The sequence below is a fragment of the Hibiscus syriacus genome, unplaced genomic scaffold (assembly GCF_006381635.1).
Source record: "Hibiscus syriacus cultivar Baekdansim isolate YM2019G1 unplaced genomic scaffold, ASM638163v2 tig00111069_pilon, whole genome shotgun sequence".
NCBI classification, from domain to species: Eukaryota; Viridiplantae; Streptophyta; class Magnoliopsida; order Malvales; family Malvaceae; genus Hibiscus; species Hibiscus syriacus.
The window spans coordinates 535,177-549,694 of NW_024062970.1; the positions used below are offsets into that span (position 1 = coordinate 535,177).

Consider the following 14,518-nt stretch of genomic DNA (forward strand, 5'->3'; position numbering starts at 1 on the left):
AATCCCCCAAAATGAAGCTATGAACACCCTAAGACCGATTCCAAACTCCTTTTCTTCTAAAAAACTGTAAAATTACCTAGATCTATGGAAATACGTTCGGTATTTCGGCTTCTTTAGTGGCTCGTGTAGGTTCCGATGGCCGTACTCCTTCCTCGGTAAGTTCTTCTCTTTTCTTTTCTCTCGGTTTTTTTTTGTTTTGGTTTCTGTTGATATGTTCCTCGTTACTACATCTCTATCGTTTTTGGTTGTGGCTGTCCCCTTTTTTTTTCTTTTTCTGTTTTTGATGGTTCTTCTCTTGTTGTCGTGGTTCTCCTTTTTTCTTGCAGCGATGGCTTTATAGCCATTACTGGTATTCTCTTCGGACCGGTCCAAAGGTGAATTTTCGGTGAGTCACCGAATTTGTGGTGATTCACCATTTGGGCATTGATGTGTGGAGAGGTCGTGGCAGCCGTTGGAATCTTCGACGAGGGCGGCAGCGTCGTGGTTGAAGCACCTGGCAATGGAGGTGTCGACAATGAACGGCGACAGGTTTCTGGAAGCTTGAGGCGACGCTGCGTAGAACTCACTGGCGATTTTTGGAGCAGCGGCTGGGAATGATACAAACCCTAGAAGGGTTTGGGTCATCTTTTGGGCCAATTCTGGTTGGGCTTGAGCATGTAAACGGGCTCTAGGGTTTGGGCTTGAAATGTATTTATTTGTAATAATAATAATAATAATAATAATAAATAATAATATAATAATAATAATAAACAAAAAATATAAATAAAATAAAATAAATGGATGAAAAAAAATTAGTATCTTCAGTTAGCAGGCCAACTATCCATTACAGAGGCTGAGCTTGCTACTGATTGGTGGCAAGCTAGTAAGTGGTTTTTTGATGGGATGGATGATGAGTACCCCCCACTTCGAGAGCCATCACCTGATCGGGCCGATTCTACAGCTCGACACCCGGAGCCATCACCTGATCAAGCCACTTCTCCACCATCACCTCATGATAGGCGACTGGCAAAGAAGCCACGACATTTATCTCCTTGTTCTCTACCTCCACGGGATGAGTTAGGGGAGTTACGTGATGAGGTACGTACTTTACGTGAAGACAATGGTGCATGGCGTGATGAGGCTCGGTCTTTACGTGGTGAGGTGGATTTTTTACGCGATGACAATAGTGCACTACGTGGTGAGGTATCTACTTTACGTGATGAGGTTGCCGCTCTACGCGAGATTGTTTCATCGTTGCTGAATGAGGTTCATACTCTACGCAATGAGGTAAATTTGTTTAATACTATACTAAAAATGCAAATAACCTTTTTTAGGCATTATTTATTTATTTATTTACTGATTTATGTATTAATTTATTTTCAGCGGCCCGATAAGGTAGATGCTTTACGTCGGGTTTTTCTTGTACGACGGGGTTCACGCATCAGACGTCGTGCACGTGCCATTACGTCTCCGTTCACCCCACTAGTGCCAAGACTCCGTAAGAAGAAGCCCAATTCACCTATCATCATTCAAGAGGCACCTCCTATCGTTCAAGAGGCCTCTCTCATCATCGAAGAGGTCCCTCTCACCATTTAAGAGGCCCCTGTCATCGTTCAAGAGGTCCCGTTAGCCGTTCAAGAGCCCGATTCACATGGCGTCATATGTCGACATATTGATAAACCCCCTCCCGTGCTTGATATGATGGATGCGAGTTGGCTTTCGTAAGTGTTACCGACCAGTACCATTCCTCAGCAGGAGAGGGGAATACTACCGGACACAATTACGGATAATACCCTTTGGGCTAAGACCGCAGTTGATTTTTATCTACATGAGCGGAGCAAAGGGTGTTATTCTGACCTATGAAAACTCGACGATGTTATGCATTTGTTTCTTGATCGGTCTTGGTGGGGTATTTTATTAGGGGTTGAAGATAATGGCTATCTCGAAGGGGTGGTAAGTCTTATATTCTTCTTATATTGCATTTTGATTAAATTTTTTTAAATTATTAATAAATTCACTAATATATGTATTTTTTATAAAACAACATATTGATGCATGAGTGTCACGTCTTCTAATAATAAGGAAATTGAGGAAAATAAGAAATACTCGATGGACTATTATACCGACGTCTTTCCACGTAGCTCACTTGAAGGATCCGAGAGATGCTTCATATACGTTGGGTAATGGAAAAGCTAAACTTTATCCTGTGTGGTGGGAGGTCGATAAGGTTAGTATTTATTTTTTGAATATTTTAAAGGTTTTCATAAATTTTATTTGATGTGCGCAATTATTTATGATTGTAGGTGTTTATCCCTGTTTTGGAACGTCGGCATTGGCTTCTCGTCGAGCTTCAGCTCCCATCCCTGAAGACAATGGTATATGACAACATGTTGAATTACATACCATTGTCTGATTTGAGATATATTATTTGTAAGGGATGGAGCGCTCATTTGGCGAAATACTTGGACGCGATTGATTATTGGACTAATTCTAGAAACAAGAAGCCAAAAAAGTTCAAAGTTACAATGATCAGAGACGATACCGTGCCACAACAAACGGAGGGAGCCAGAGGGGATTGTGGTCCTCTTGTATGCATGTGCTTGGAGCGTTTGACAACAGGAAGTAAACACCTTCTACCTCCCAGAGATAGAGATAGAGGTGCAATAGGCTTATGGTTTCGGTATTTTATGGCTCGAGCGATATATGCGAGACGTTGCCTACCTGCATCCGCATGCTGAAAGTTTGCATAAACAATTGGTAAGTTTGAGCAAGTGTTGTTAACATATATACTCTTTGTTGCTTTGAAAATGTTTGGTTAAGTATCTAGAATTCAATAATTTACTGTTTGTTGGTTTTATATGTGTAGAAAGTGTTGTTTGAGCAAATGTTTGATTTCTACGGGTTATTCCTGATGTGAGCTGCGTGAAATTGATGTATTTTTGCATAAACAATTGTCTGGGGTACACTTTTTTTCCTTGTTTAATTGAATTTTACATTGATTTGTTCTCTTTGTAAAAGTTGATTTGTTGAGGAAATAAGAATTATTTTTTGCTTGTTGATTTGTTTAATTGATGTGTAAATAAGAATTAATTTTTACTTGTTTCATTGATTTGTAAAAGTTGATTTGTTTAAATTCATTCTGCATTATGTTGAAGGCAAAAAAGACTGTTGAAGGTACACTTTCGCAACACGAAAGTAAAATTCGCGTTGCGATTTTTTCGTTGCGATAGTCAAATTCGCAACGTTAAAGTTAAATTCGAGTTGCGATTTTGATTTTCGCGTTGCGAATTTAACTTTCGCAATAAAAAATCGCAACGTGAATTTGACTTTCGCGATGCGAATTCAATTAAAATACCTTCAAAAAGATAACAGACAACAATATGATAAGTGATAACAACTGAACAGATCATAGCAATGTTCAAACTCAAGTTACTAATGAATGTCTAACTGAAAATGTATGCATTCACACATAAAATACACATAATACAACGTTTGCATTTAAAAATCACCTAAGTTAATAAGTCACAAAAGGTGAAGCCGGTTGTGATTGGGATTTTGATTTTGATTGCGATTTTGATTTCCTTTTTCTTGGCACTATATGAGTTTTGGATTTTGATGGGGATCCATATTTTGGTAGAGGAAAAGATGATTGTGATGGCACTGGTGATCCACATGTCAACCTTGTATGATCACTTTCCTTGCATCGACTACATGTCGATATCCTCTTCTCTTCACCCTTAGACGGTCTACGATCATGATTTTTTGGTCAGCCAGGTAGCCTGCTGTCCATGACTGGTGGCAAAATTATTTGTAAGTCATATGATATGTCCCACTTAGAAGGATGTAGAATAGGGTAGACAATCTCGGCATAAGTCTGTCGATATACTTCTGTAGTGTAGCAATCCATAGCGTATGCACTTGAATCATCTTGGTTTAGATGAAGAGCAACTTTTATAACATGGCCACATGGATAACCAGATGTTTGCCATTTCATACAACTACACGTTTTTGCATTTAGATCGACAAGCACATTTAAGTTATTATCCAATAATTCAAACTAAGTATTTGAAAATGGTTCAACTCTCCATGGCGTTGACTTCACAACACGTTTAGTGATCTTTTTTTCAGTCCATGGTGTAACACGACGTTCCAATGTTCCTGTAAATTTAAATAAATAATACTTAGTAAAATATATGATAAGTTACGAATTTAAAGAAATAATACATGCATGGTTTATTTTCTTGTAGTACTACTGTTGAATAGAGGCTCGAAAAACTCTATTAACATAGTAATGAGTAATTTTCGAGAATGACGACTTAGAGCGTTGATTGATTCTGCACTATTAGACGTCATGAAACCATATCTTTCTCCAAGTTGATATACTCTTGACCATCTTTCAAACCCGACATCTTATAGTTTTTGAGCACATTGAGGCAAAACACGTCTTAAACAATTTATATGCTTATTAAAATCCACTTCCCGATAAGCTTTTACAGCCTTCCAGTATATCCATTTGTGATTTTTTATACCAGCAAACCTTGATTTTAGATTTCTGTACAAATGAACACCATAAAGTCCATGAAAAGCATCTGAGAAACACCTTCTAACAGCGTTTTCAATTGAGTTTGACCTATCGGATATGATTGTTAGATTGCTAATAGGACCTATGTAATCCCTAAGATGCCCCATAAACCATGTCCATGAATCAGAGGTTTCAGATTTGCCAACCCCGTAAGCTATTGGCAGTATCCCATTGTTAGCATCCATGGCTACTGCTAATAAGTTTACCCCAAGGTATCGACCTTTCAAATGTGCTCCGTCAACTATAATAACTGGGCGTATGCAAGTAATAAACTAACGAATCTACAAAATAATATACACAAGAAATATAATCATTTAAATGTGAAATACATATAACTAACAAAAATGGGTCAACAAAATTATATTGATTTACTAACCGCAGCACCAATGGCGATAAACAGTAACTCAAAGTGTCCATCTCTATCTGTTTTGATATGAGTTACCGACCCAGGATTTTTCAACTTTAAATTGTGACAATAAGCCATCAGTTGGGCAAACGATGCTTCTGGAGACCCCCTCAATAATTCCAAGGCATAACATTTGGCTCTCAAAGCTTGAGAATATGAGATACTAATCTTGAACCGAGCATTCATGTCAGTCATAATTTCATGTCCCCGATATACTCTGCCATTCATAAACATTAACTCAGCCAGAAAACCACCCAACACCTTTTTGTTTGCTTGTCTATGGTAAGGAAAAACTTGGGTTCTTGAACATGTATGTTTATCAATAAAAGTCCTAACTTAAAACATTTCACAATATTTTATCCTCTTTGCAATCATACGCCACGTACAATTTTTGTCAATCATACACCTTGTTTCGAAACGATCTTTGCTTGATTTGTTAACTTTTAGTTGATAGCCATCTTCCACGCATTTCGTATACAAAGCTATCTTCAAGTCTTCATTTGTATCAAAACAATCATCTTTCTTGATACGAATAACTTTTGTGTAACAATCAACTGCTATCTTTACCAACTCTTCTTCCGGTATCTGAAGTAATTCTGGCATATTCCAGTTATACTCCCGTGGCATTTTCTTCTTTTTCTTTTCTTTGGGGACTTCTTCTTCAGGGTTATATGAATTACAGAATGGATGTTCAATATGTTCATTCACAGTCGTAACTTCCTCCTCATTATCATCAACAACATCTTCCTCGGCAGCGGTTGTTTCATCATCAAAATTCGGGTATTGGCCAATATCAAAATCATTATCAAAATTCTGTTTCTTCTTCTGAAACATCATCAAAATCTGAGTATTGACTAAGATCAAAGTCCAGGTATTGACCAAGATCAAATTTCGAATATTGACTAGTACTCACAATTTTTTCTGTTGGCTCATAATCGTCTAACTGGTCAATACGAAAACCGGAATTTGGTGCTGAAAGTTGATTGGGATTTGGATTAGGAAAATGTTGTGGGTTTTGAGATTGTGTTTGGTATTGGAAATGTGGTGAAACAAAATTTTCTTGGTGATGAAATTGTGGTGGAACCATTAAATTTTGAGGTTGATAACAACGTTGTACATTGTGAGCACTATAAACTGGGTTGAAGAACTGAGTTGATTACTACCCGCTACTGACCCAACTTCACTACTTCTAGGTTCAACAACATATAATGTAACATCATCTTGTGAAACACTAATGTAAGCAATGAATCGTTCAACATCTTCATTGTCGGTTAACAAATAAACTTTACCTTTTTCTGATAAGATAGCCTAAATCCACTTAGAGGCTCTAAATTCAATTTCATTGCAACATGTAACATTAGAGTTTCATAAGTTAACTTTTTTAATGACAGTTTTAGTTGAAGATTCATGGGTAAAGGCACATATTGTAAAACACCATGAACATTCTCCCATGACCCTCCAAAACACAAATCTATCCAAACATGATCAACATTAGATTATTTCATTCTACAAATTGTAAATTAATTTACTAAACAAACTAGCTATAAACTAGATATCAACACTAACTTAGAGAAAAACATACCTTTATTAAGTTGATAGTTGATAATTTGGGAGAAAAATCATTGAAAAATTGTATAGAAATAAAATTATGTAAAAAAAAAAATTAGAGATGGGGAAGGATGTCGTTGGATATAGGAACGGATGTCGCCTGAGAGAGTGATAGATGGAGATGGAATGAGTTGCGATTTAGGGATTTAGGTTATGAGTTGTTGCTGCTGCGTAGTTATATACCCAAAACATTTGTGTTGCGAAATTAAATCCTGTTGCGAAATTAAATGCGTGGTTGCGAATTCGAAAATCGAGTTGCAAATTTGAAATTCAGTGTTGCGAATTTGACTTATGTGTTGCGAATTTGACTTTTGCGTTGCGAATTTGGAAACTAAGTTGCGAAATAGGAGTTCGCGTTGCGAATTTGTTGGTCATTTTCGCAAATTCAAAAAAAGTTGGTTAAAATCGTATATTATAAGGCATTTTCGGTCACTGAGGTTATTTTATCTACTTTTTAATGTTTTAATGGGATAGAAATTTAAGTGTGTTAAAATATATTTTCAGTGTATAGCTTTTTTCTTTTAAAAAAAAGAGAAAAATTGTTTGAAGGCCAGATATAAGATTAATTAAAATTTTATTTCAATTATTTTTTATAATTATACTTTCAGCCCGGTTATGTGAGTGTATAAAATTAAAAAGAAATTAAACATTAATACATGTTAATATACTAATAATTATAATAAAAAAAGGAGGAAAAAGAAAATAAAAACAAGAAGGAAGTGGTTGGCAACACATAGCGCGACCAAGGACGTGGTTGGCAATACATCGGCGGCCAACTATCACACACGAACGCTTAGGCGGCGGTCAACCGATACCGTTGTGCTTTTTATATTAAATTTCCAATTGATATTAATTATATTTTTTTATAAAATACTTTAATATATTTAAATTCAAATAAATAAAGATTAATTTAATTTTAAAACTATTTATTAAAAACTAACTTAATAGAAGTCGAATTATATTAATAATTCGTCTCTTGAATAAATTAATTAAAATTTAATCAAGGGTTTAGGATATTTAATTATCTTGGGGGTTCTAAGTATGCCTCTCAGTGCTCAAACTTTCCTTGTCCTTTTCTTGAAGTGGATTGGGAAGTTCTTTATTTCATTTTTTTCTTCTTAAGAAATCATGGTTTTTATTCACCCGATGATTCTATTTTGGACCTATATGAACTCAACAAAATATTGAGCAATTGTGAGTCAACAGTTGCTATAATATCGAGTAACTATAATATCGTATATATTCAAAGATAACTTTCAATCTTATCATAATTGATCAATGGAACAATTGGGGCACACATATTCTTTGTCTATTATAAATATGCATAAACCTCTAAATTACTGCAAGTCTGTGCCTTTGTTCACACACTCTTTGTTAGCTATCATCTCTAAGTTGCTTAATTTCTTTTTCTCTTGTACTTTCTTCACAAAACCATCAAAAAAGTTCCAGTCTTTGAGTTCCCAAGGATGGGGGGAAATTCACCATGCGCTTCCTGCAAGTTGCTTCGTCGCCGGTGTGCCAAGGACTGCATCTTCGCCCCTTACTTCCCTTCCGACGACCCCCACAAGTTCGCCATCGTTCACAAGGTTTTCGGTGCCAGCAATGTCAGCAAAATGCTTCATGTACGAACTCAACAAGTTATATTAGAAATTTCGTGATTAGATTATCTATAGAAAATATTTTAAATTATACGATAAGTTGATATTTTCAGGAGGTGCCGGTGCAACAAAGGGCGGACGCGGTGAGCAGCTTGGTGTACGAGGCGAACGCGAGGGTGAGAGATCCGGTTTACGGGTGTGTAGGGGCCATATCGTTTTTGCAGAACCAGGTGTCGGAGCTCCAAATGCAGCTGGCCGTGGCTCAAGCGGAGATACTTTGTATCCAGATGCAGCAACGGGTCGATGACGTCCCGATGGTTCAACAGCTACCGGTTCCAACTGCTGCCCATGGCGGCGGCACCGTCGGTCAATTGTCGGAGGAGGACGACGATAAACAGTGTCTTCTCCGCAATCACCACCACCATCAGTTCATCAATTCTAGCAATGTAGTTCATGATCAATATTCTCTCAAGAGAGAGACCAACTTTGGTGACATGGTTTCTTAATAATAAAACCTCCACTTACTTTCTCCTTTTTAATTTTAACTATTATTTAACAAATATTTCATGATAATATATATATATATATATATATATATATATATATTTAACATATAACTCGAACCAACCACCATCTCGATTAAGCCCGAAGCAGCTAGTCCACTCGATTCGCCAACTCCAGAGCAGGACACAAAATCAACAGCCACTTGTTTCCCCTTATCAACTTCAACAGCGGCAGCCTCTTGTTTCTTCTAAACCCAAACCCGAGAACCTTGCTTCTTATGAGAGAAATACCTATCATTATGGCCAAAGACACAACAATGCAAGCAGCTAAAAGGCAACCAAGGTACCTCCACTTCGATGGATGCAAAAGAACCATCTCGCAACTTAACATCAATAGACTTAGGAAATTTAGACCCCGCAACAACCTCCATGCACACCATCGCATAGGACACTCTCGCCTCCCATCCGTGACACTGTCCATGTACAAAGTAGTCCTAAAGACACTGAAAATGTAGCAAAGCCCCAAATTCATGAACAACTCCAGAGGCACTCCGTACAAATGCGCCCAAGTAGGTAACCTATCCAAGTTGAACTTTAACGACTTGAGATTGGGAGCCCATTTCGTAGAATAAGGGGTTTATTTAGGATATGTCAAGGGCGATTATCCAATACCTAATTGCAAGAGTCCTCACTCACAAATTGCAAAAGAAAAATATTATCCCCCGCCGGGTTCACCACAATCTCTCCACATCGACCCCAAATTTGCTTGATCAGACTCTGCAGAGAAGAGAGATTCGGTGGAGCATCGATAAATTGGGCAACCAAAAAGTTCTGCCACACCTTAAGCCCCTCATCAAAATCCTCCAAAGGAGGCTTAATCTTCATCGCACCATCAACAAGAATCGGAGGGAAGGACTTCAACGACTGATCATCCTTTGCCCTAAATTAAGAGCGTCAATTCATGAAACTCATCCCCTAAGAAAAGAACAAAGCTAAAGAAACAAAAGAAGCAAACCACAGCCACAAAAGCGAACCCACAAAACCCTAAAAACCCAGAAACCTAGCCAGATCTCAAACACAACCCTATATTCACCGGTGAATATAGTACGAAGATTTGTAATAATTGAAATTAAGTCGTGATTCTTATAAGAAGCTTATGGTTTAATTATTTTTAAGATCCCTATCGGTTTTAAATTTAATAAATTTAAGTTTTGGTTTTCAATTTTTTTCAATTTAATTATTTTTATGATATTTTAATTTTAAAATTAGTAAAATTAAAATACAACCCTATTTTATGATTTAATTAACTTTTAGAACCCTGTTAGTTGTAAAAATAAATAAACAACTTGGCCCCTCCTACATCCTTGTTTCTCCCATGATAGTTAGTAAGCTTAAAAATTGTGATCACATGAATCAAATTGAATTTTATTTTTTCTTTTTTTTATAATTATAAAATAAATATTTTATATTTTGAATAGTGAAAATAACTTAAAAAATATATAAAAATTATTAATCATTTTTATTTACTAGAAAGATTTTTTTAATATATTTATGGAAAAAAAACTTTAAAACTATACCAAATAATGTAAACAACCATAAAAATATATAATTTATTAAAATCAAGTCTAAAAATCAATATAAAAATTGAAAATCAAACTAAATCAAATTATCATGGATGTTTTAAAAAAATTAAAATATGATATAATCGAATTAGTTTTCACCTCAAATATATGAAATAATTAACCAAAAACCCTAGTCGTATATTTCTCAGATTGTTTTGCTTAAAGTGGAAAGCATTCTTCTAATTAATTAAATTTAGGGATGAGCATTCGATCAAGTCGAGTCGAGTTAAAAACTTTTGAGTTATTTGAGTTGACGAGTCCTACTTTACAATTTGTAGTTGATTTTTTAAGCTTCTGTTTAAATTTAATTGTAAATATTTATAATATTATTTGATTCCAATTTAAATGACTTTCTATAACCATATATACAATACAAATACATTTCTTCATATTTTTGCATATGTGATATACATATATCATACAAAGATGAAAGACTCGATTCAAACTTAAAAATCAATCGACTAATTACTAAAAATTTTGAGTTATTCGAGTTGCAAAATACAACTCGATTTGAACTTGATTTTATTTTGAGTCTTACTCAAAGTTTATTCGAATCGGCTTTGCTCACTTCATAATTAAATCAACCTTTGCCAAATTTGATTTTATGAATTTCCCAAAAATTCAAAATTTTTATTTATTATTTTTTTGAATTATTTACTAGTATATGAGCTATTGACCAACTAAACCCGATCGACTTTTGTAGAGGCCTATTTTGAGGACAACTCTATTAATCCAATTAACTTCATTCGTAAACACTAAAGTTTGAACTTTTAATCTTAAAAAATCTAATATTTATCCTACTAAACCAACGTGTTGTTGATTATTTAGAATTTCAAATCCTTAATAATATCTACCAACTTGATGCATGTAATCATTTTTCTATTACAATTAGAAAAGATATTTGTTGCATAAAAAACAAGAAATCAATACTTGAAAATGACAACCTAATTGATATTAAATGTGGGGTTTAGGTATAAAATGGATTGAATTTGGCTAAATGCATGTCCATGAAGCTTCTACCCTCCATTCATAGGTAAAGGAAGAAAGGCTAGATTTTAAAAAAGAAACCCTAAATTGGACAGACATAAGAAGACAAAGGTAACTTACTTTGCCTACGGGGACAAAGATAAGATAGTAGTGGGGAAAGAGAGAAATAAACTTTGTTTTTATCTGTTGTGGGCGTGGACTGCTCGAGGTTAATACTTCCAAGCAAATGTGGTTCCCATTTTCAACTTTATCTCTCTTTTCTCGAATTATTTTTTCTTATAAAAGGTAATTTTTTTGTTTAATTTTGTGAATTTTAAAGAGATTTTGAAAAATAAATTAAATCGACAAATCAGTAAGAAATAATAATAGTACAAATTTATCGATATGTAAAGTGGTTCTGAATGATATTTGAGAATGATCATTTTAGGTGTCCGTCCAAAATAAATATGATGAGATTAAATAAAATGTTATTTTTAATTTCCACATTAACCCTAAACTACCTCGTCATGCATCTATTAATAATTTGATGGCCCAATGATAAAAATTATCAATATCAAAAGTTTAGTTTTAAAATTGAAACTTTTTAAAATTTTATAACAAACTTAATATTGAAACTAAAGTTTGATGACTAGAAAGATAGTTTATCTATTTATATCAAACTTTTTTTGAAATAAAAAGGTTTAATGCCAAAAATAGCCCCCAACATTTACTAAACTAGTCATTTTGACCCATATTCTTTTTTTTGGAACATTTTAGCCCCCAATGTTTCACTTTAGTGCAAAAAGTTACCTCTATAGACGAAAACCATTAGTTAACACACAATTAACGCTCTAAAATAAACGCCTTTTTAACTTAAAGTGAAATGTTTAGGGCTAAAACGTCCAAGAATAAAAAGTAAGGGACAAAGTGGTTATTTTATCAAATGTTGGGTTTTTTTGTCCTAAAATGAAATGTTGGGGGTAAAATGAACATTTTGATAAACTTTGGAGGCTAATTTTGATATTATGCCAATAATAAATATATACTCAAACTTTAACCTTGCAATAAGTTGTATATTAAAGAACACTTAACTATATACTATCTGCAATGAAAAAATTGTACTATTTTTATTAATGCTCCTTATAAGTTGATCTCAGAATCAATCGGATGTCAATTCAATTAAGAAATTATAAAAATAATATAAATTTAATGAGACAAAAGTCATAAATTAACTTATACAATTTAAATTTGATTTGATTCGAACTCAAAATTAATTCACATTTAAAATAATTCAAACACAAATAATTTTGGCTTGAATGACTTGCCTGATCGATGGTCTTGATCTTGGTTCGGATGGGCACACCACAGCCCAACTATCACCGAACATTCCATCTGTTTAGGGTCGAACCCCATTTCCATTTTGTGGTCAGCCACATCGAGAACGTTTCCTTTTCCATATGATTCCCACACCCAAGGCACTAACACAGCCTCAAAGTCTTGAAATTTAGGTTCAATTGATCTTCTACCACAAGTAATCTCTAATGCCACTACTCCGAAACTGTAGACATCGGATTTCTTACTGGCCTTTCCCGACGACAGGCACTCCGGAGCGATGTACCCATGGTGCCGGCTAAAAGAGTGTTTTTTAGCCCTTCCTAATGATCCACTAGACGAGCTAATCCGAAGTCTCCGAGTTTAGCATTGAAGCTTGAATCCAACGTGATGTTGTTGGTTTTGATATCCCTATGGAGTACACAATTATCTCCTTTATGCAGGTATAGCAATGCTGATGCCAAGTCTTGCACGATTTTGTATCTGGTTTCCCATGTCAATGAGGTTTTGCCTCTGAAAAGATGTGTGTCTAAGCTTCCGTTCGGCATGAACTCGTAAACGAGTAGGAGTTCCATTGACTAATGATGCAATGGATTTGCTTTTCCATTGAGTCGAATGAACCCAAGTTAACTGAGTAAAAGGTGATGAGGATGTGGGACTCATGGGAGCAACATCATGTGATTGAACAAGGGATTGAATTCCATCAGTTGGACGCTTTCCAGGAATATTACCAGCAGGGTAATAATAACAAGCAATCAAAGTTCCACTACTGTTATTGCATCTAACTTCAGCACATCCGAGTCGAGTCGAATTGATCCAAGTTACTTGAGTATAACGTCCTCATATCTGGTCTTGAGCACAAACACCGGATTCCAAGCTGTAATACTTCTTCTGAGCCACCCAAAGCCGGACAGTTTCAGTTGCGGAAAGACCGTTTTTGTCGCCCCAAGCAAGATTCCGACCCGAAGGGACCACTGCAAGGTTTAGTTCTATGCAATTGTTGATCTGTCCTTGAGAGTAATTCAATGCCAAGTCCGCCAACACATTGTCCCAGTTCATGTGGCGAACACCGACGTCTTTCCGAGCAGCATTGTGCCCGTCCAGGAACTCTTTCTATAAATCTCGGCAACTTACTCCAAACACTAGCACGGTCCAGGCTTGAATCCAACGAGTTAGTGAGATCCGAAGCATGTTCATCTCGGATTTCAGGGGAGAAAATTGACGATTGGTTGAAGAAGAGGTTAACTGCATATGAACATAGTGCTTGGTTCGATTGTGAATTGTGGGTGTGCCAATTGCCGTGCCCTATGGTTACTCGGCCGGTCTCATAATAAAAATAATTCCAAATTATCTCCAAACACCATTTGCTTTCTCTGCCATTCATTGCTAATCCTTTTTGTTCCTGTGCAATGGATCTGTATATTTTTGTCAATATCGGTTTATATCAATGCATATCAGCCAATATTTTAAATTAAATAATAAAATATTTTCATATTTTAAAATTTTGTCCAATCAATTAAGCCTCCGATTTTTAATATTTGATCACAGTACATATGTATTGTCACCTAATATCATTCTATATAAAGATAGTGGTTCCCAAGAAATATGTTAACTTGTATTACTCTTATCCCGTTAGAGAATTTTTACAATAAAAACAAACATATATTCTTGAAAGATCACACCAACAAAATACTCAAAGGTTTCATCCTATCAATTAATTCAAGTAAACTTCTGCATCTAATATTTTATTATTGATGATTTAATATAATATATCTCAAGTTTTGATTTGATATTTATTATGAATTGGTTCTAACACACCACACGTTCTTTTGAGTCAGATTGGTGTGGCATGTAGAGATGGCAACGTGTCGGGTTAAGGTCGGGTTTTTGGTCAACCCGACCCGACCTGAAAAATATGCATC

At 35.3% G+C, this 14,518-nt stretch overlaps 1 protein-coding gene across 1 annotated transcript; it reads left to right on the forward strand.

Moving 5' to 3' along the window:
- Window positions 1-7,933: 7,933 nt before the first annotated feature.
- LOC120151723 (LOB domain-containing protein 12-like) lies at window positions 7,934-8,710 on the forward strand. Its single transcript, XM_039164098.1, has 2 exons — window positions 7,934-8,197; window positions 8,287-8,710. The coding sequence occupies exons 1-2, from the start codon at window positions 8,042-8,044 to the stop codon at window positions 8,677-8,679; spliced, it is 549 nt and encodes a 182-aa protein (XP_039020029.1). The 5' UTR covers window positions 7,934-8,041; the 3' UTR covers window positions 8,680-8,710.
- Window positions 8,711-14,518: the final 5,808 nt, after the last annotated feature.